General features: G+C 36.8%; 1 protein-coding gene across 12 annotated transcripts in view; it reads left to right on the top strand.

Moving 5' to 3' along the window:
- TENT2 (terminal nucleotidyltransferase 2) overlaps positions 1-18939 on the top strand; it is a 44786-nt gene extending 25847 nt beyond the window's left edge. For all 12 annotated transcript variants that reach the window (XM_054809580.1, XM_054809577.1, XM_054809572.1 and 9 more), the window contains 4 exons: positions 5355-5491; positions 11646-11737; positions 15869-15948; positions 17793-18939. In XM_054809580.1, the coding sequence (XP_054665555.1) occupies positions 5355-5491; positions 11646-11737; positions 15869-15948; positions 17793-17867 (384 nt within the window). In that variant the 3' untranslated portion in view covers positions 17868-18939. The remainder of the gene's footprint in view (positions 1-5354; positions 5492-11645; positions 11738-15868; positions 15949-17792) is intronic.
- The last annotated feature ends 2670 nt before the right edge of the window (positions 18940-21609 follow it).

Here is a 21609-nt window from a genome sequence, read left to right as displayed (position 1 = left end):
ACACTGCTGTAAGAATAACATTTTCTTTACCCCGTTTCAACATAGATTTTTGTTGTTGTTAGTTATCTTGCCTTTGGAGGATGCACTAAATATTCTAGGATTGCTAATAAAATAAAATATATTTTTATACATGCTTACATAAAACCAAATCAAAACTATGGATTAACATTTAAAAAAAATTACACTAGAAATCTGCAAATATATTTTTGGTCTGTCGTCTTCATTACAAATATAATTAAGTGTTTAAAAATTGTGAAAGTTACAATTTCTGAATACTGATATTGAAAAGAAATTTAAAATGAAAATGAGAAATAGACCAAAACAATTATGGTCTTGTAGCTTGCAGTAATAATTACAAAGCACGGGCAAATGTCAGTATGCAAAACAACTATACAATTTTCTTGTGGTTGTGGCTGGTCAAAGCTGTGTCTCCATCCTAATACTACGCATTGATACTCCTTCTCCCCTTCTGAAACAAACCACCCTACCTACAATCTGTTTTTTTTTTTTTTTCAAAATCAAATCTGCAGCGCGCTCTGCACCCTAAAAATACTTCTGCACTTTGAAGGAAACTGCTGGTTTTAAATTGTAGGTGCCATGCAAGAGAAACATGCTTATCTTGAGCGAGGAAGAAAAGGCAGATTCTGTGCCTTAGTGTATCCTTGCTGCAGATGTGAAGTGTGAGAAGTCCTGGAAAGCCATCAGATCTGCCTGCCTATGCATTCTGTTGCCTTGGGGGAGTCTCCAGCAGGCACCGAGCCGATGTGTTTTGCTAGTTTAGCGGGAGTATTGGACCATATCAGGTGCAGGGTTGTATTCTGGGGCTTCCTTTATTGCAGCTAAGTGGGGTAGATGAGTAGCCCACAAAATGTGTTGGTCAGTTCTGAAGTCTGTATGGAACTTGGCTCCAAGTCAGGACTTTTACAGATGAGCTCTGGAGAACCTGTGGTGGCTTAGGCCATTATGGCTTCTGGTTGTTTTGCCTGTGTGTTTGCCAGAGGTGAGCATTGCTGCAACTGGGAGTCAGAAGGCAACGTGTTCCAGAGCAGCCTGGTGTGTCAGCTGAAATCCAGATGGAGGTGGGTCTCTATTAGTGCTCTGGATCGTGAACTTTATGGACTCTGTCATGAGCACGTTTTTGTTTTTGCTTTCGCAGCTTCACAAGTAGTCATATCTTGCAAAAGGTGGGTCAGAAGATGGGATGGGATGGTGATCACTGTAGCTCCTTCATGCATGGGAGTCAGTCCTTGGACAGACACAATTTGCTTTGCTCTTCGAGTCACACTTTTTTAAAGTATAAACACGAGTTAAACATTAATTTCTAAGACTAGGGAAGGCTATTTTATGTGTGTGAATACAGATACTTATCAAAAATGGCAAGATACAGTGGTAACATCAGCATAGTAAACTTTTTTGAAGGAAGAATCTTGTACAGTCAGAGTTAAACTCATTATACATCAAGATACTCAAATGTAAAGATATTTTTGATGTACGCTTGTTTTCCTTTCCAGTGTGCAAGGTGGAATGAGAATATGTGTAAGCATTATGTAGCTTGAACATGAAGCATGTTGCTGAATGCTAGTGTTTCCTTGAGAAATCAGCCAACCAAGGTAAAGATTAGAGATCTGGCAAAGAAAGGAAAAAAGGCTTTGGGGTCTCTTTTTCAGGGGTATTTTGAATTAATGGATAGCTCAATCAGATCCTGAATTTCTTTTCATTTCTTAAGATGGCACGAGGCAAAGACGCAGCAAGCAAATTAGCGACTAGTTTTAAATACGAATGCTTTGCCTTCTAGAGCAAGTTAAGAATGGAAAGTTTACAGGGAGGGCCTACTTGAAACTAAGCTAGTATGAAGGGTGCTTTGTAATTCTCTGTTACTACCAACCTCCCTTATGTGCAGAATCTGTAAACTGTACCTTGTTCTGTTCATCTAGTTATTCCCCAGTTCTCTCTGGCAGGAAGAAGAGTCCTGTTATCCCTGTTCTACAATAGGTGAATGGGGGCAGGTTGAGGCTAATGGATTTTCATGGCTTGTCTGTGGCAAAGCAAAAAGATGAGCCTAGGTATCCTGTAGCTGGTCAGAGCTCTTGTTCACTGGACTCTGAGTGATTGCTTTAAGAAATGACCTTAAACAAACTACATTGTTGGTTATTGATATATTGAATAGTGATATATCTTGACAGAAGATTTTATTAAATCTTCCTCATACCCAATTTTAAGTAATAATTAATTTGGTTTTACATGTAAAACTTTCTAATGAGGTAATAGCAATTTCTTCCACAACAAATTTTCTGTATTTCAGAAAGATGAAACACTTTCTTTTTTCCTTCTACATGTGGTGATCAGCAACTCAGTGTTTATAAAAATAAGTTGACTAACAGTATCAGAAATATGTGATTAACAGTTTGCTTTAGTTAGTGTAAAAAATATTTTCTTCCAGAAAAGTAGTTTCAGTCATGCTTTTCATTTTGTAATACTTAGTTGTCTTTTTAAGAGCCATTTTCATAGTGGTATAACCACTAAAACAGGTGGAGATGGGAATTACTTATACATGTGTCTGTTAAACTAGGTGGTTGGGTTTTTAAATTATTAGCTGCTATAGACTGTAACTTGCATTTTTACTAGAGCACTTGTACAGAATAATATGCCTTTATTTTTTTGAAGGCAAATGTCTTTCTGACTAAGACTTTGATTTGCCTGACCTTTGTCATATATATGGTAAAACTTGGAACTGCAGGCTTCACAAAATTGAACTTGCTTTTGGAAAAAAATAAATTAAACATCTTCAATTCTGCAATCTAAAATTGTTTTAATCACTAGATGAAGATTTAGAAAATTGTTTTCTAATGCAGGCCAGGAATTTTATCTCTTGTGCCATGGGTAGGAGTCTTGGAATGTGATAAATCTTCTGCTCCTCAAATGAGGAGTTTTTTATTGCTGCTGCTCACATGACTTTTGATCAATTGCAAACTCAGTAAAGAAACAGACAATCTAAATATCCTGAAAAATGCCTTCATCTGCACTGTGGTTCTATCTTAATCACTCCTCTCAAAATACAGATTTCTGATTTTAAACCTCTGCAAGGTTTTGTAACTTCCTATTTCATTAACTGCTAAACAAATCTTACTGATAAAAATATATTTGCATAAAGTTATATTTGATATCTTTTTTGCTCTTTTGCTTTTTTTCTGGATGTAAGCATGCACACGCAGCCACATATGTATTCTCTTTTTTGCTGTAAGCTTTATTACAGCTATATTTGATATATTGTCTTTTGCTATTAGTATAACTTGATTTATTTTTTCTTACTCAAATGATGTACAAATGCTAATAAAATTAATTGTGATCAATATATAAAACATAAATAAAATGTACTTAAGGTCAAGATTGGTAAGAAAAAACAACGTTCTTTCTAAGCTTGTAATAGTGTTAACAAAAATAGCTTATTTATTATCGTGAAAAATAATATCCCAAAGTCTCTAATTTTTTTAGCTGCTCAGTATGCTAACCTCACTGTCATGGCAGATTTTTCTTGCAGTTAAGAAGTTCTCAGGCATTTCGACATTCAAAACATTAAAAAAAAAATCATTTTCCTTTTCAGAAATGTCTGCTGCCTCCATACATTTATTGATTTAGTCTTAGTAGACATCTGATGTGGTAATTTCGTTGCACTTCTGTTTTGTATTGTTTGGATGTCAGCAGCCCTTGTTCTCATTCCTTTTTTCCTCCCTATGTCCATTTCCTCATGAGCTGTTATACTGCTAATACTTAATTCATTTGTCATGACTGTTCCACAACTTTCTGTGGGAATGGGCAAGGAATGACTTTCACTCTAGTACCTGTCTCATTACCTTTTGGGGTTAAAACTGTACATACTGTATAACACAGGAACAACTGTTTCCATTTTATATCTTCATGTGCTGCATATCTGCTTTTTATGTCTGTCTGTCTCCAAGTTTTTGTTTGTGTTCTGTTGCATTGTAAGCTGTTAAATTCTGAGCTCTGCTAACTATAATAATTTTTTATATGTAAAGTTGTATCATGTGAGAACAAGACATGACTTTTTCTTTGTAGCTGGAAGAATGGCCTTTTTTCCCAGAAGGTGTCGCACAAGGTTCCAGGAAGTTTTGCTAGAATTGGCAAAAGAGGACGAGAGCCCTAAACTTTCTAGTCCTACTGGTTTGATCATTACCCATACTTTTCTCAGAGGAAGCACTGCCAGCTGTGAATGTGGAAATAGTATTACAGTGTATAGTGCTTCCAGTGATATTCTAGTACTATAAAGTTTGAGTCATGCCTGATACTACTCTTTAAAATAACAAAAGAGTGGGAGGGGCAATGCAGTAATGAATGAATAGGTTCCTAAATTTACACAGATGTATTTCTTTATGTGAATCTTGGGTTCATTTTCCATAAAACACACAACATAGCTGTAAAATGTAGTATCCTGGTATTACTAGGTTTTGAAAATTGTTTCTCTAGCAAGAGAAGATATGTTCTCCATGTACCCCAGTCTCTCAGAAGAACCTAAAGGCTGCAATGGACACCCAAACAGTATAGCAGATCTAAAACCATGTTAATTTAGTCTCATGTAGATTCCTTTTTAAGCTGGCAGTAGTGACTTTTGTTTATAGCAAACCTGACGTTTTATTCCCCCTTCTTCCCTGCTCTACCCCCCCATCCCTCCTCCCCCCCCCCCCCCCCAAAGAAAAGTACACTTCAGCTTAAACGCTGCATTCTGTGTATTCAGGTTTTTGTATAACTTCTTTTTTTCTTTTTTTTTTATTCTTTCAGATAGGTTGGCTAGAGGAGGTGCTGCTGCAGTCTTTGAACTCATTATGTGGGAGGATGCAGGTTCATATTAGAGCCAGTGGGTTTCATATGCAATTTTAACTCTGTGCTGTGGGGAAAAATAAGTCAGGCCTTCCTTTTGGATTGCTTTTGTACCACAGTTATGGGAATTTGGCGATAAGTGCATTAGCTTCACCAACCCTATCTCAGTTCAGCTGCAGCCAGCTCAGTGCAGGCTACCTTACTCAGCTTCTGCTTATGTGGTTTTACTAGCACGTAAGTGCAAGTCCAGTTCTGAGATTCTCCCATGTTAAAATACTTTAGCAAGCAGAAGGTGAGGGATGGTCTTGGATGCGCCGGTGTAAGATGATTCTACCTGAGATCAGGGGGAGTAACTAGTGTCCGACGGAGAAGCACAAGAGAAATAGTCCTTTGCTTCTGAGTTGTCCTTGAACTTCTAATAAGCAAATGATAGGCAGCTTTTCTGTTGTGAAAAATATATGCACCTAGATTAAGCTCTCTGTGTGTATGTATATACATACTCTCTGATTTTATTTTGACAGGAATCTTTTGATCCTACTATGCAGTTGCATCTTGTTCATCAAGCACCATGTACCATTCCTCGTTACCTCTCAAAAAATGGATCAAGCCTTGGAGATTTGCTAATAGGCTTCTTCAAATATTATGCCACAGAATTTGAGTAAGTAATAAGCTCATCTTAGTGTTTTAGAATATGCAAAGCTTTTTGATGATTTCTATTCGATACATCAACACTTTACAACGCTCGAAGAGAAAGAATAACAGGCAGGAGTGGTAACTGACAGGAAATGGGTGAAAAGACCAAAGGACAACAGGAATGCTGATAGTGTCTGACATCTTTTGCTTAGGCAAGCATCCTCTCCTTTAAAATAGCTGCAAGAAGTTAGAGAGCTTTATCCTTTAAAAATAGCTGGGTTTTGTTATATTGCACTGTTCTAAAACTGCCTATTCATGTGTGAGAATAATCTATTCTTAGTTGTAGTTCAAGGTATTGGTTATGATATAAATTATTTGGCCATTAATAGCTGTGCTTGTCTTCTGTCACCCTGAGTCAATGGAAGTAACTGACCAAATGGCTCCTTACTTTGACTGTAATATACATCAATATAGGACACACCTACTGAAGAATTCTGTAATTTATAGTTGGTTCAGTAACCTTGTTGGTTTGCTAGAATCTGAGTTTAATTTTGGCATCTGGATTTTCTTGTAGAAGAGAAAGAGAAGCTGAAGTTGTGAGAGCATCTGAGAAAGCTGTAGATTACAAACATTTTGCCAAATTGTCACTTGATAATTTCTTAGAAAAAGTGCTTGTCCATATAAAATGTCAAATGGTTGTAATTTAATAAGCTTAAAGATCTTCTAAAGAACTTTTTTTCTGAGGCAGTTGGTTCATACATGTTGCTGTCCTGTGTATGTGCATCATATCCATTTCCTGGAAGGAGAACAAAATGTATAACTGCTGGATACTCATCATAATTTGTGAAGTGTTCATGTTTTACTTCAATGTAAGAAGTGAACAGTCATGAAATCCTTAGAAGAAAACATCACTAGGATGTGCACCACATGTGGAATATGTAAGCTAAATCCATATGGCTTGTGGCAGTTCATGAACAAATTGCACTTTGTGCATGCTTAAGTCTGATTTTTCACATAAAGGACTTTCCTTCAACAATCTCTGCAGGTAAAGGAATGGTCTTTTGTCCTAAAAGTTTCTCCTAAGTAATTGTCTCTTCAGCTGGCAAGGTGCTCTTTGTTAAAGAGGTAAATTAGAAGACACTGCTGGAGGAGAGATCCTCACATTCTGAATTTGTGTGGGACACTAGATGCATCCTTCACTACTTGTATGTATAATGAGCTGTTAATCTTCTCGTACATGAACGTAAATATCTTTTCCACTAAGGAAGAAGTTTCTGGTTTGCCTGTGCAAACTAGCAGAGCAAATCTTGTCCAAATGCAGGAAGAATAACTACTTTGACTTTTCTGGTTTGGGTCCTTGTGAACACAGTCCAGAGCAGATTTCCGCATAAGTCAGTAGCGGGTCCAGAAAGACTCTTTTTTTTTCCCTGCTGTTAGACATGCAGGATATACTAAGAAATATGAAGACTAGCAATGCTGCAATATCAGTACTTGAACTGATGGTAATCCTTGAATATTTTTCGTGATTATCATAAATGAGGGAAAATGTGACCTAAATTTAATCACAGAAGTACAGGGGAGCTTCTGGTTAAAACAAAGCTTGAAAAAGTCGACAATGAAGATAGGATAGTTGCTAACAAGGGAAGAAAATATTTTTAAAAAACAGCCAACCAAACAAAAAAAGAATATCTGGCTTATTTTTTCCAGTGTTAAGGACCTATTAAGTATTTAAATATTTGACTGGTGATATTCTGTTTAAAAAAAAATAAAAACAAAACCCAAACACAACCAAAAAAAACCCCCAAAAGCCCCCCAACAAACCAGCCTGTGAAAAATAGCCATTTGAATTCCTGTATTGAAAATGTTACATAGCTGAGAAGTGAGGAAATGATACACCTAATGCAGCAACCTATATTATTTTTAACTTTCTTCTACGAAAAGGAGACTTACATGTGTACTGTTTACTTGACCATCTATGTATCCCTGACAACTACAAATCTTGTTTGAAAGGAGCAGGGTGTGTGTCTTGAAGATACTAAAATTCTCTATAGTTTCATAAACACTGGTAATTGGCCGGAGAAGAGAAACCCCAATTAATGTCCATGCTGGGGAACAGGTGGGCAGAACATAGTATTTAAACACTAGGGTGTGTGTGAGAGCCACCCGATGAGAACAAGTACAGTGTCACGCTGTCCACAGTTACGTGTTATCTTTGCTTTGAGGTTGCCGATGGAAACAATGTTCTAGGTGGGAATGAGGATAAAAGTTAAATAACACAGGGCTCTTAGTGCTCCTTTTCATGGAAGAACTAATATTTTACTCCTGAATGTGTTGAATATTTTCATTGCTGTAATCAATTTTTTTCAGTGTTTGCTTCCCCTGTAAATATTTACTAGTGGTTTTATACAGAGAAATTTTGAGATTATATTTTAGATACTGGGACTGTTAGGTCACATTTAAATGATCTGTACTGTGCCAGTGTACTTTCGCTGTTGAACTGGATTGTGCTTAATGAAAAGATTACTGAAGAGAGTACTACGATTTTCATAAAAGTGACTTTTGTAGATTCCTATCTATGGAGTAGGACACAACACTAACAGGTTTGATACACAGGATCTGTTTTGATGAAAGAACAGCATGCAGTCAAGAATGATCAGATGATGTGTGAAGATCATAATTTTGGACAGAATAAGTCATTGATGCCACATGCCTGGAGTGCTTAACTGATCAACTATTTTACATGTATTGGTCAAGAAGATGGAGATACTTTGGTTTAAACTTCGCCCTTAGTCTAGCAAAGGCCAGTAGGTATTTCAGTTAAAATATACATTTTATTTTATTTAATGTTAAATAATATTTAAGGACAGGATGGCCCCAAAGAGTAGGGCACAAAGGAAGAAACAGGAGCAGCACAAAGGAAGAAACAGGAACCTTGCATGCTCTGCAGCCATGAATAAGTTTATCTCTTTGTGCTGTGGTTTGGTTGTTTTTTTTTTTTTCACCTATGCTTTTAATCTGCTTTATTTAGACTATAAGCTCTTTCAGAAAATTGCTGATTACCATGTATTTATACAGTGCACATTCCACAGTTGTACTCCAGGATTTTCAGTGTGTCCATAAGAAGTAATTTTTATCCCCCTTGATAAGTTTCCAGAAATGTGACTTGGAAATTGCTGCATGTATTGGACTTACACCCTACATATGGCAAAGACTGATTTGCTGACATGGCTGTATAATTAGCTTGCCATAAGAGTTCAAGTCTGCATAATGTTTCGTATGATACAGCTGGCTAAAAGTATGCTTATAACTCCATTTTAACTTTAAGTATTTCAGACGATCAAAGGTCTGCTGATCATGCAGTGAATGTGACAAAGTAAAAAATCTATGGAGGTGTTCTCAAAAGAAAGTATTTGGAAACTGGTCCATGTTTATCAGGCCCCCTGGAGAGAGTGTCTGATTTCATTTCTGCAGCTGTGAGTGAAGGCAGCAGGTTTTCACTTGGCTGTCTCTTTACAGAGCAAGACCTTGAAGCAAGGCCTTGCTCCCCTGAAGTTACTGGTAGGGAACCTAGAGCTTGTCCTTTGGGATTGTACTTCTCTTAAATTTATTGTTTCAAGTTATGTAGCAGTTGTTTAAGATCATTCACTGATTAAGTTGTATTTGGTGGACGTGATAAATGATTGGTTACATTATCATGGTAAAATATAAAATACAGTTGCTCGCAGTTCTCTTCAGGATAGAATTGGTCATATAACGAAGGGATCACTTTTTAATAGTATATTGAATTAAATATGCTTGCAACTTGTACCTATCTTAGTGTGTTTATGCAAGTGGCTTTGGCTTCTAAAAAGGCTCTGGAAAACATAAGCTTTTTGATCTATTTGTACTGTATTCATGCACACTTACTCCTGGAAATGCCTGGTCTTTTTCTTTCAAATTCTTGCCTTCTCCACAAGGAGCACATACCTAATGTGGGCAGTGACACCAGAAATAGCTGGTAATTGAAATAGCTGTTTAACTGGTTAGCGTTAACTTATGAACTGAAAGTGTGTATGCAGAGAATATTTCTTTTGTGTTGGCAATAATGAAGTTATTGTGTGCAAGCCAAAATGGTTAAAATTGATACACAAATTGCTACTGGTTATTCATTTTTAATTTAGGCTGATTTTGGTACCAAGGCTGGATTAGTGACGGTTTAATGAGACTATTAGATAAAATAGTTGGTTTCAAGTTTAAATAAAAAGCTGTTTAAATAGCTAGAAATTACATATTTTTCATTGCTTTTTGCTAAACCAGTGTATTATAAATGCATTTATTTTTTGCTGAGTAATCAAGTCAAGTATAACCTAGAGAAAAAGAACTCAAGAGAAGAATTACATGTTTGAAGTTGGTTGTTTTTTTTTTCCCCACTGGCCTCGATCTCTCTGATTTTTAAATAAGCTTTTAGAAAAAGCAGAAGAGTCAAGCTGTCAGCTTCTGCTCATGACCAATATTCTGGAGCTGCAGTTCAAGTTTCTTTGATGCTCTGGTCACATGCTTTTTTGCTTGTGTCTTTTTTTTTTTTTTGTGGTGGGTTGGTTTTTTTTTCATCATCTGAATTTCTTGTTAAGCTTGTGTTGATGATAGTTTATTAAAAAGACACGATAGGAGAGTATTTGGTGCTGCACAATATCTCTAATTCTTGCAAAAGCAGTCTACTGTGGCAATAACAGAGGGAGAAGGATGGATTAGAATGAAAGCTTTAGTTGATTTGAATGCTAGAAATTATCATAATCTGTACTAATTTTCTAAAGAATATATCAAGAGAAATCTAAATGTACACAGCACTGGGTGAATAAGTAATCTGAGGTATCTTAAACTGTGCTTCATATGCTGTGTCCTGCACCTTTTTGAAATAGGCCCTATTCATATTCTTAAATAGAAGAATAAAGTACATGTTCTATGGAAGTACAGTTATTCAAACAGCTCACTTTCATGAGTTGTATCCAAGATAATTTGTAGAATTACAGGCATGGATTTTTAGCTGGTGTAAACTGTCTTATCACCACTGACTTAATGGAGTTATGACAGCTGATATCTGGCCTAGGGAGCACAGAGTTCTTCCAAATTTAACTGATGAATTATAGACTGTATTTTGATTTACAGTTGATATTTACAGATTTACTGCAGGTGGTTGATACACCCAGCCAAGCTCCTCTCTTTTCATTATGTCAAAAGATTGATTCACTCAGGAGATCACGTCAGGTGTGCATAACACTAGTACAGCTAGCAGCATGGTACCCAGCTATTTCTAAGCCCCATTCAGTCAGGGCGTATGGTGATGCATTGTTGGTGATCTAGGCATTCCGCTGATATGGTAGTTCCTGTGTTTAGTTAAGAGCAGCTGAAAACTGGCTGGGTAGTTAAGAACATAAAAGTGCAAGTGGTTGCTTTGGCTTCCATTACATTTGGCACATTGTTGTGCCAGGTATCATAAAGATCATAAAGATGCTTGGCACGTTGTAAAGATTGCCCTGTAAACTGCCTGCTGTTCCTGTTTCAGTGTGATCGTTTCCTGTGGTTTTGCTGTTGTAAAATAGCATGCAGAAAGTGGTAGAATATCTTCAAATGCATATTTGAGTTGTTGCTCTGTTGTTATGCTTGTAGGAGATCTAAAATTGAGTATATATGAAGTGTTAGTGCTTTCTAATAATAGGTTCTTTACAGGCCAGCAGTCCGGGTGCAAGCAAGCTATCTTTATATACTGTTGAATATTTTTTAAATGGAATGCAGTATGTGACTTCATCTGCACTTAAACTCCTTACGTTCTTTTTCTCTCCACAGAAAATTCTGAAAGGCTGTAATTTCTTTTGAACTTAGAAATAAATGCAGGCATCCATATTCAAGCTGACATTGTTTCTTTTGAAAAATCTGTTGTGAATATATGTTACTCATGGATACCTGTGATGTTCTGTTTTGCAGATAAACTTGTTTGTGGATAATTTTTCTTGTTTCCTACCTATCATTCCTTATTCTTACATAGTGAATTATGAAGATTAGACTGTTAATTAAATTACTTATTATTATAAAGTATTGTTGTATCCAGGCTTATGACATAGCAATTTTTTTAATGTAAACTGATATTATTAATCTAGAATCAGGAGTTAAAAGTTCTGCAAATTGTTTTCCTTTTTCCCTAGTTGGAGCCATCAAATGATTTCAGTTCGTGAGGCCAAAGCTATTCCAAGACCTGATGGTATTGAATGGAGAAACAAATTTATTTGTGTAGAAGGTAAAATGTAAACCTGCATTATAATTTTTAACTGTTAAGACACTAAATACATAAATCTGTTAATTGGACTTTATCTTGGGTGTGTATTAATAATGCACATGTGTAATATGATTAGAAAAATGAAGTTTAACCAATGTAAATAGTTTTGGAAACAGTCCCACCAAAAACATTTGAGAAGGAAGCTTTAAGTTCTATAGTGTTTAAAAATAGTTCTCCTGACCTTTTCCTCAAGAGCACTCATTGCCCTGTTACTGTTGGAACAGGGATTAGGACTTTGACAAGGCATGGCCTTTATGACAGTAGTGTGTGTTTTCCTGCTCTGCAAAAATAGTTGTCAGTTTTGCCAAGATTGAGCTTCTGAAAAAACACAATGAGCACATACTCAGATTCCTCTATAAGAATATTCTTTGTTCCAGAAATGCTCTGACATCCCGAGTCCTAACAGTGACTAACTAGATTATGTGTATGTTGATCCCCTTGTGGCTACTATTTTTGACTGGCTTGTGAATGTACAGTTTCTGCAGAGACTGTATGATCACAGAATCATCGAATGGTTTGGGTTGGAAGGGATGTTAAAGACTATCTCGTTCCAATCCCCCTGCCATGGGCAGGAACACCCTCCACTAGACCAGGTTGCCCAAAGCCCCATCCAACCTGGCCTTGAACGCTTCCAGGGAGGGGGCATCCACAGCTTCTGTGGGCAACCTGTTCCAGTGCCTCACCACCCTCACAGTAAGGAATTTCTTCCTAACATCTAATCTAAATTCTAATCTACCTTCTTTCAGCTTAAGGCCATTACCCCTCATCATATCACTCCATGCCCTTGTAAACAGTCCCTCCCCAGCTTTCTTGTAGGCCCCCTTCACGCACGGGGAGGCTGCTGTGAAGGTCTCCCCAGAGCCTTCTCTTCTCCCAACTCTCTCAGGCTGTCCTCATAGGAGAGATGCTCCAGCCCTCTCATCCATCCATCCATCCGGAACTGGAGGGTAAACCTAGGCTACCTTTTGGAGTTGCAGGTCTCAGCCTTTGGCTGAACTGGGCAGTAGCACTATATAGGGACCTGCTTCCTGTGCTCTTGATGCCATTCAACTGCTGTGGGGAATCTACATGCAGAAGATGAACAGTTAGCATGTGTAGGAGATGAAGCTTGAACGAGGGAAAGAGAAGATAATAGATCAAGAGAAGGATTGAGATGTTAGGAGAATGAAAAGAGAAGCAGGGACAGGACTGAGAGGTGCTGTGTAACTGGAAACAGTTAACACAAAGAGATAAGAAAGGGGAGGGAGAGTCAGAATGCAGCAGGTGAAAGGGAATTGGTTGGACAAGGGACCATGGATAAGGAACCAAGGCAGAATGGGAGGCAGAATTAGAAGTAGGTGGTTTAGGGCACTGGAGTGAAGAGGGAATGTTTGAAAGGGGAGAGGTGGCTTGGGCCCCAGCTGTAAATAAATGGAGACTATTAGGATCAGGGTATCAAGGGTTGAAGTTTTAGGATAAGTGAGAAATGGAACTTGGACAGGAGCCAAATGGTGTGGGAAGATTTTGCTGGGGGAAGAGGGAGGTAAGGCAGAAGCCCTGTGGCTGGACAGACATTTCTCAAGATTGCTTGACATGGGAGTGCGCCCATGTGTTCGTGCACATAATTTCCTGCATTTGTGCTGCCCTGTGCAGAGAATCATTACCCATTGGTGAAGTTAGTTATTCTGTGGCCCAGAGCTCACCAACTTGGCTGTAATCATATGGACGGCAGTGTGGAGCTACATGATGGGTTTCCCGTTCTTTATTTGACTTTTTCAGGGAAAAAATCAACTACCAGTCATAGGGGAAAAAAACCACACTGAAAGATGATTGCATGTTTGACTGCAGTCTGAGTTGAGAAATGTGACAATTAGAGTATCTGCACAGCTGAAATGATTTGGGATAGCACAGTGCAAGCATTGCCAAGGCTCTGGTCTGAATGTGGGAGGTGGGAATGCTGGGCAGCTGTGTCTGCTGCTGTCACATGGTGCTGATCTGTTGGATTACGAGGGGCTGTGTGTTTCAAGCTCTCTTTTTTTTTTTTTAATGACATTAAAAAGTGGTTGAATAATTAGGTGTTTTTTCTATCAGGTTTGAAAACAGAATGTCAGCATACAAAATAGGCTTTTTAGAATTTGCATTAAATGGGCTTGATTACATACAACTTTTTCCTTAAGAATACATCTTGCATTTGCACTAGTAAAAAAAAAGCAAAATTATCTATAGGTGGCACATCTGATTCCTTCTTGTTGCAGTGTGCTTCAAGACTTTATTAAGAGTGGGTTTTAGCCTCACATACCAAGTTTTTACTTCTAAATTGGAAGGGAAAAATTAAATTTCCTATTTCAACACAAAGTAGGCTTATAACAGCTGTAAGCTGAACTAGTTTAACAAAGCATGTAGATAAACTTCTCCGTACTTTGAGAAGAAGCTTTTAAAAGCTAGCTAAGCATTTCAACATATTCTGGTTTCCAAGTCTCTGTCAGATTTTCCAGTTAGCAGACTAAAATTTCAGTAACTGGTATCTTGTATATTTTTTAATATTTTAAATATATTTGATAGGTTATACATGTCTATGCCTGCAAGTTGCCATAATTCTGCATGTAACACTGCATTTAGGCTCACTCAAAGAAAAAAATTTGTTCTGTTTTAATTTTTATTGGCCTTAAGACTGATTCTCACTTGTTTCTCTAACAGCAGAAACACAAATATAGTAGAGATGCTCTTTTCTGACAGTTTAAAATCTGGCAGGCTATTGCCGTTATGGGGATACAGAGAACACTGGTTTTAGCTTTTGTTTGTGAACGTTCCTTGTAGAAGCTGTAAGTTGCTAGTGACTATTCTGGTTTCAGTTTAAATCTTGTCTATATCAAATAATATCATACACTCGCCTGTTGAAAAAGATGCCGTTTAGAAAAGCTAGATACGTGGCAAGTTTGTGAGACAATTAAATTGATAGTCATTTAGGGAAACTGGATCAGAAGCTGTCTAAGCTGCACCTGATTCATGCTTGTACTTTTAAATAATTCCTCAGGGCTTGGTTTGCAGCAGTTCTGAAGTTTTATGATTTCTTGTATTTTCATTTGGAAAGATGATCCCCTTTAGTCTTTCCCTCAAACATCAGTGTTGTTGTATTACTTTTTTTCTCAGTCTCCATAATGGCATAAGCCCTTCTGATGTCCATTTAATGCTTTATTTTACTGTATGTCCCTATCTGAATAAAAGCAATTCATAACTGACTAAACAAAAAAGCTGCCTGATCTAGCAAATACTTCTGTGGTTCTGTGGCTCTTAAGGACTTTCATACAGTCTGCCAGTGTGAAATATACCGTGTTACTTAAGCAGTTCTCTAATAAGGCAAAAAAGATTATAAAAATCTGTTTTGTAGCACATTGTAATGCATAGTCTCTGCACCACAATTTTTTAGTATCTATTGTTTTAATGTTGGCAATCCTGTCAGTAGCAAGGAGTACTTCAATTAAAAAAAAAAGGTTCCAAAGTATTAATTACATTAGCAAAAAAAAAGGAAAACATCACATAAATTTGTAGTCTGTTAGAAGGTAGAAGCCCCAGATTGTTAACTTATGAACAGATATTTTAGAATAGGTATGAATTGATAAAATATATTTTTACAGCAGTTGATACATCTTATATAAAAAGTTATAGTAAATATTTTACTGTACTCATATTTCACTGAGAAGCTGTTGAATGAGATAAATCTAAAGTGCACAGTTCCAAGAGGTATGTGTGTAGTAAGTTTCAAAACATCTTAATATGCAAAATTATATTCTGATATGTTATCACAGACTATTAAGCAGTAACAAATAAATACTGATGCATAAGTTCAGCACAATCATACTGTGCTTCAATAGGTATAATAATGTGACTTTATTATGGATTACATACTATTAGACCATTCAGGGTTTGGGGCTTTCTTTTTTTTGATGAATGTTATACTTCGCTTCTCAATCTTTATTTCTGTAAAATCAGCTACTCCAAACACTGTTGGGAAGTAATGATATGTTGACTCTTCTGGGTTTTGTCTGATTACTTGCTCAGTGAAGATAGCCTAGCTCTAGGGTTTTTTAATACTTTTAATGTTTGATCTTGCAGAACCTTTTGATGGGACAAACACTGCTAGAGCTGTACATGAAAAACAGAAGTTTGATACTATCAAAGGGGAATTTATGAAGGTAAAAAGTACATCTTATTTAATTTTTTTGGTCACTTTGGTTTTCAAGATAGTTACACAAATGCTAATCATTGAACCTGCCTGTTTCTGATGGTTGTGTTATTCATAATTTTATGCTGTGTACTATACAAATAATAATGTATTTTTTAAAAAATAGGGACAATTATTTGGTAAGAGTATTTATTAATGTCTTGCCATTAAGCATCAAGCTGAAAAGGGCACTTAAAACAGTAAACCTTTTGTATTAGGCTTTCTTGTGTGTAAAATTCTAATCATAGTTAATACCTTTAGAATTACAACTTTATCTTCATTATTACTTCCCACATGACTTTGGTAATAAACAATGTTTTATACTTCTTAATATCCCTTTTTTATAATTATTGCCACCAATGGTTTTCTGCTTGGTTTTGACAACTGAATTTAATTGGTAATTTTCCTTAGGGAGACCACACTCATACTTTTAAAACATGAGTAGTTCAAACTGAAGCTTTCACTGTTCCAGTCAGTGGAGGAGGCAAGGACACTTTGAAGCAAACAAAGATTTAAGCCTTGGTTAAACATCCTTTTTTAAAAAAAAATCCTAGCTACCAACTCTCTTTTATCCTTGCCTCCTATTATAGGCATTGCATTTGAAATTGCAGCTCAATTTCTAGGTTTTCTGAGATCTCTGACTATTTGTAATGTAGTTATGACGAGGGATTAGTGTGCAGAACTAGCTTCCAGCTTTAACCAGTTAGACTCCCCTGTTACGCTGTCATGGGAGGCTCCTGTTTACTGCAGTTAATCAAGTTCTTAAATATCTTGAGGGCTTCTCCAGCAAAAAGGAAATCAATGCCAGATACTTGCAATAAAACAAATGCTATAAGGTGTTGCCGTAGTCAGAAGAGAGTAACTTTTTTGCTTTTGTAATTCTGTTACGATAGCATAACGGCATACAAAATACTGAGCTGTTCACACATGTTTACATAAAATATTTGATTTTGTGAATCTGCTAAAGCAGTGGTTTACAAAGTAGTTTGGGCTCTCTCACTGTTCTGTGAAATCAGAGTGAACTTCTCTTTTCAGAGTTTTCAATTACAAAGTTGGTTTCAAACCTGTGTAGTTTTCTGAAAAATGTAGAAGTGGTTGTTTGATCCCAGCTGTCTGGAAGCCGATATACTAGAGTCTTATGGCCCTGAAAAAAATCTCCTCTTTACTAGGAACTATAAGGAATGACAGTTGCTTAAAACTTCAAGTACTTATTACTATCTTGCACTCTTTTTAAGAAGTCTAAGGAATCTGTTTGTCTTACTGCCTTTGAGAGATTATTCTTCCTGTGCTTTTCATGTCACATTGTGGTTTAAATGAATTCTGCATAAAGACAAGAGGGTCACTGCAGTTGTTTGCGGATTCATGGCCTGACAGATGTGTCCCAGTATTCACACTAGAATACAGAAGAAAATTGAAATAACCTATTTTAAAGACACAATTAAGTTCTGGAAATGTCAGATTGTAACACCTTGTACCAGGAACTTTGACATGTGTGAATTTGAGACAACTATTTTGCAGTCAGAATATCAATGTAGTGCTTAAATAATGTTAACTTCTTAGTCTCCACAAATCCACTCTCTTCTTGAAACAGTGTAGCTTCCTCAATAATTCATTGCATTTTATGCACCTTTTTGGATTTTTTTTCTTCCCTTAAAAAAACCCACAAAATAACGACACAAACCACCACCAAAACCCCTCTCTTTTCAAGAAGGGGAAGAATTTTTGTGGATCTGTGAGGCTTACTGCTTACAATGGTATTTAAGTATTAATGGCAAAGATATTTAGCATTTTAAAACCTTGTACTTTTCTCCCCAGTCTTGGCAGATATTACAAGAAAAGAAAGACCTGAACCGCATATTACCTTTAAGAACAACCATACAGAAAAGATAACCAACTCCTTTCCCTTTCTTCTTTTTGAATCCTGCTGAAATAAAGAACAGTATCAAAAGTAAGAGGCTGTTTACCCCATGTTTTTTTATGACCTTTTTCTCTGTCAACTCTTGTTAAGGAAATGTTTATAAGAAAGATTGCATATTTTATTATTGACATTTGTTAATACAGATGTTCATTCAGAGGTATGTTTTCTGAAAATGCTTGCTTTGTTGACTTCTAGAAGAAACTCAAACGGAAACCACAAGAATAAATCCATTTTATGGAATGTATGGGAATATACTGCCTTGTTTCCATAATCTGTGTAATCATTAATTCAGACACATTTAACCATGAAATAAAGACATGCAGAGCTAAACAATGTGCAAGTCTGACTATATCCTTAAGGCACTGCGCACAGTACCCACTTCTTGATGAACAGACAGCCCCTGCTTTACATCTGCTTCATTACAGTAAGCACTTTTGCTCAACTTGGCACTTTCCAGTTTTCTTTCCCTTTTACATGGAACAACAAGCAACAATTTGTAAGAATTAAGCTAGATTATGGTTGGTACTGTTCTGGATAGCAAGAACTGTAATCTAAACTGGAATTTTCAAGCAACAGTTCTACTAAAAAGAAGAACAAATCAATATACATAATTGCTTCATATTCACACAGAGTAGGCATGGTACTTCATAGTGCTTCCTATTACGTATTTGAAGTAGTAGTGATGTCTGCTTTGAAAGAATAACAAAACCCCAAACAAACCAAAAAAACCAGACCCCCACAACCCTACCACTGCTACAATAAGTTGGGCTTCTACTTTGATTTTGTGTAAATATTTATAAACTAGTCAGCTACTGTAAATTGAATTTAAATAAGTAATGTTGGAAATTTTAGCTTTTCCAAAAAAGAGTTGTGAACCCTCTTTTAGACCTGCTGTGGCACAGTTTGTGCCTCTCACATATTTGTTATTGAAGACCAATTAATTGTTAAAACTGTACTTACCATGATGTCAGATTCATATTTTCATTTTTTTTAAGTTTAATATTTTGTATGGCGTCCAGTGGAATAAAGTTTATATATGGAAGATACTGCTTATTTTTCCAGTTTGTTATTTTATGCTGCATATTTAAAGTATTTCCTATAATTAGGAAATATATAGTAGAAAAGGAAATGTCTTGTAAAGGTAAGGCCCCTGTTGCAAATCCTAAACTTCTATATGGCTCTTCTGCGCTGCATCTGTGTACAGGTAAAAGTTTCATCTATTGCTGTCTCTGACATTGTGAAAACCCTTATACAAGCATTGTCTCTTCTTGGGCAAACTTTTAAGTTCTAATTTATTTCAAGTTTTACAAATTAGAAGTTCTAGAAACTGTAAACTATTTGCCTGCTGGGAAGTTACTGACTACACACTGCATGATCCAGTCTACGTAAGATCTTAGTTTGCTTTGTAAAACAGCTTCCCTCTGCAATTTAAACAGTCTTTCCATTTTAATCTGACTCTAGCAATCCACTAACATGTTCTCACTCCATGTGTATGTTTGCCCTCACTGCCCTTCCTCTTTATAAGATGGTAGACTTGGTCTGAGTGGAACATTCATTTTGACCTGCTTTATGGAGAATAGAAGCACGAGCTTTTAGTACAGGATGCTGTCTGGATTCAAGGATGTTCTACAAGCCCTAGCCGGATTTTGGGGAAGGAGGAGGGCTGCTCTTTTTTTTTTTTTTTTTTTTTTAAAAAGATGCTGGCTATCTCTGTCTAGAAAATGTAAAACTTTGCCAACACAGGATAACTAGGAAGCGACATATGTATTCAAACCCGGCAAAAAAGTATTTCAAATGAGCTGGATATGAGGCACAAAACTTTATGCATGTCTATCTCTTACAAGTTTGCATTGCATCACCTAAGGTGTCAACATATCTCACACCTTAAATTACTGCTTTATGTTTGAAACTGCTTCTTCCTAACTGTTTTAAAATAGTTAAATTGTAGTACCTCCATGCAACTCTGTAAAAATTCACCCACTAACTCAGCAATCTTTTTAATAGAAGTCGAGATCTGTAACCAGAATGGCCTGTGTCTTTGAAAAGAATCCCTTTGTGTGTTTGTTTTTTTTCCTCAGGTTTATGTACTTCTGATAAGCTACACTTAAAATCAGAGATGTAAAGCCTAGATGGTAGTTTTCCCTAACTGTTTGGGGACAAGCCTGTTTGTTGCATCCTCTCTAACAACAGAAAACTCCCCAGTGATGCACTCTGTTAGCTGTGCAAGGTGGTGTAACTTGGTCTAGATTATAGCAAAAGAAGCTAGTGGGTAATCTGGCAAGAGCATGAAAAGTCACAGTGCCCTCACATATTAAACAATCTGAGAGTTTTGGAAAACACATTTCACCAGATGTCATATTATATTATTCTCTTGTCAAGGCAAACAAGCAGCACCACCTCCCGTGGAAGTGCCAGACGAGTGTAACAACGGTGAGTGAACATAATGTTTGTTAAATGGTGGACTGCAATGTTCATCAGAAAACTTCAGATAAAATACCATGAAATAAATAGTTTGAGGAGAGTGACTAGGAGCTGAACTTTATCTAACTTCGGATTCAGTTCTGCATTGTCTGAACTTCTTCAGAGGTTTAATGACCTGGATTTTCATCTACTCTGGGCAGGTATCCAGAGCGAGAAATCCACTAATGGCTACCATAAATCTTTGTGTTAGCATGAAGCTTCCCCCTCTCCTCAACTTCAGAATAAAAACCTTCATATACCTATCCCTTGGCATATACTCTAGCAGGAAGTTTTTCTGAGAGACCATTGGTAAAAGCTGTTTTTCATGGCTGACCAAGGTGTCAGTGTGCATGCAAGAGGCTAACTTCTCTGAGGCTTCTCACTGCCTTGAAATAAATATGCTTTAGTTCAGCTCTGTTCGTTATTTTAGGACTAGTTTTGACAACTCATTTTGGCATTGGGTTTGTCTGTCACTTCTCACCTTTATATGTCAGAAACTATTAGTGTCTTGTCTAGGATTTTAGGAACTCTAGTCCTCTCTCAGTGCTTTTAACTAGCAGGCTCAGAGGTGTAGGGGAGGACCAAACGTTAGCGAGAGCTTCCTGTTAGTAGTGCCAGAACTGGCATAGGCTGTGTACTGTAAAACTTGGAAGTTTCTCTTCCAGCTGTCTTGCTTTCGATTCTCCTCAAATGTGATTGTGTAAGTGTACTCTATGTACTTTAAGGTGTTCTGACAGTACGAGAGGTTATTTTTAAGAAATTCCTTACAAAAAATTCAATATAAACCAATTTTAAGACTTGCAGGGTCACATGGTTATTTGGGAGATGCCATGATAAAAGGATGTAAGATGTTCTGTAGATAACCTGAAGTTAGTGTTTGTGAATACCATCCCAAATGCTTATTTGAAACCAATGCTTTACTTGAACTTGGGTCACTGGACTCAATTCACAGTATATTTAGTGTTAAATTTAAGTCCATCAGAGAATGTCTGGGCTCTACTTGCTCTAGGTTATCTCATGGTTTTTTGTAGTGTTTGTTATGTTTGTCTTGTTTTCTCTAATCCTTACGTGTTTTGATATAAATTTTCCCCTCGATTTTACGGAGTATGATGCTTGTAGGAAGAGCAGGAAAGAATATGCTATTTTGGTCAACTTACAGGTCAAATTAAGTTATGAGAAGTTGTACTGGCTTTGCATGACAAGCTTTTGGTAGCTGGAGGGGGGCCAAAGGGGTGGCTTCCAGAGGCTTCCCTG

This window comes from Grus americana, chromosome Z, assembly GCF_028858705.1.
Source record: "Grus americana isolate bGruAme1 chromosome Z, bGruAme1.mat, whole genome shotgun sequence".
NCBI classification, from domain to species: Eukaryota; Metazoa; Chordata; class Aves; order Gruiformes; family Gruidae; genus Grus; species Grus americana.
The sequence above is the reverse complement of the archived record's forward strand: the minus strand, read 5'-3'. Positions and strand labels throughout refer to the sequence as shown.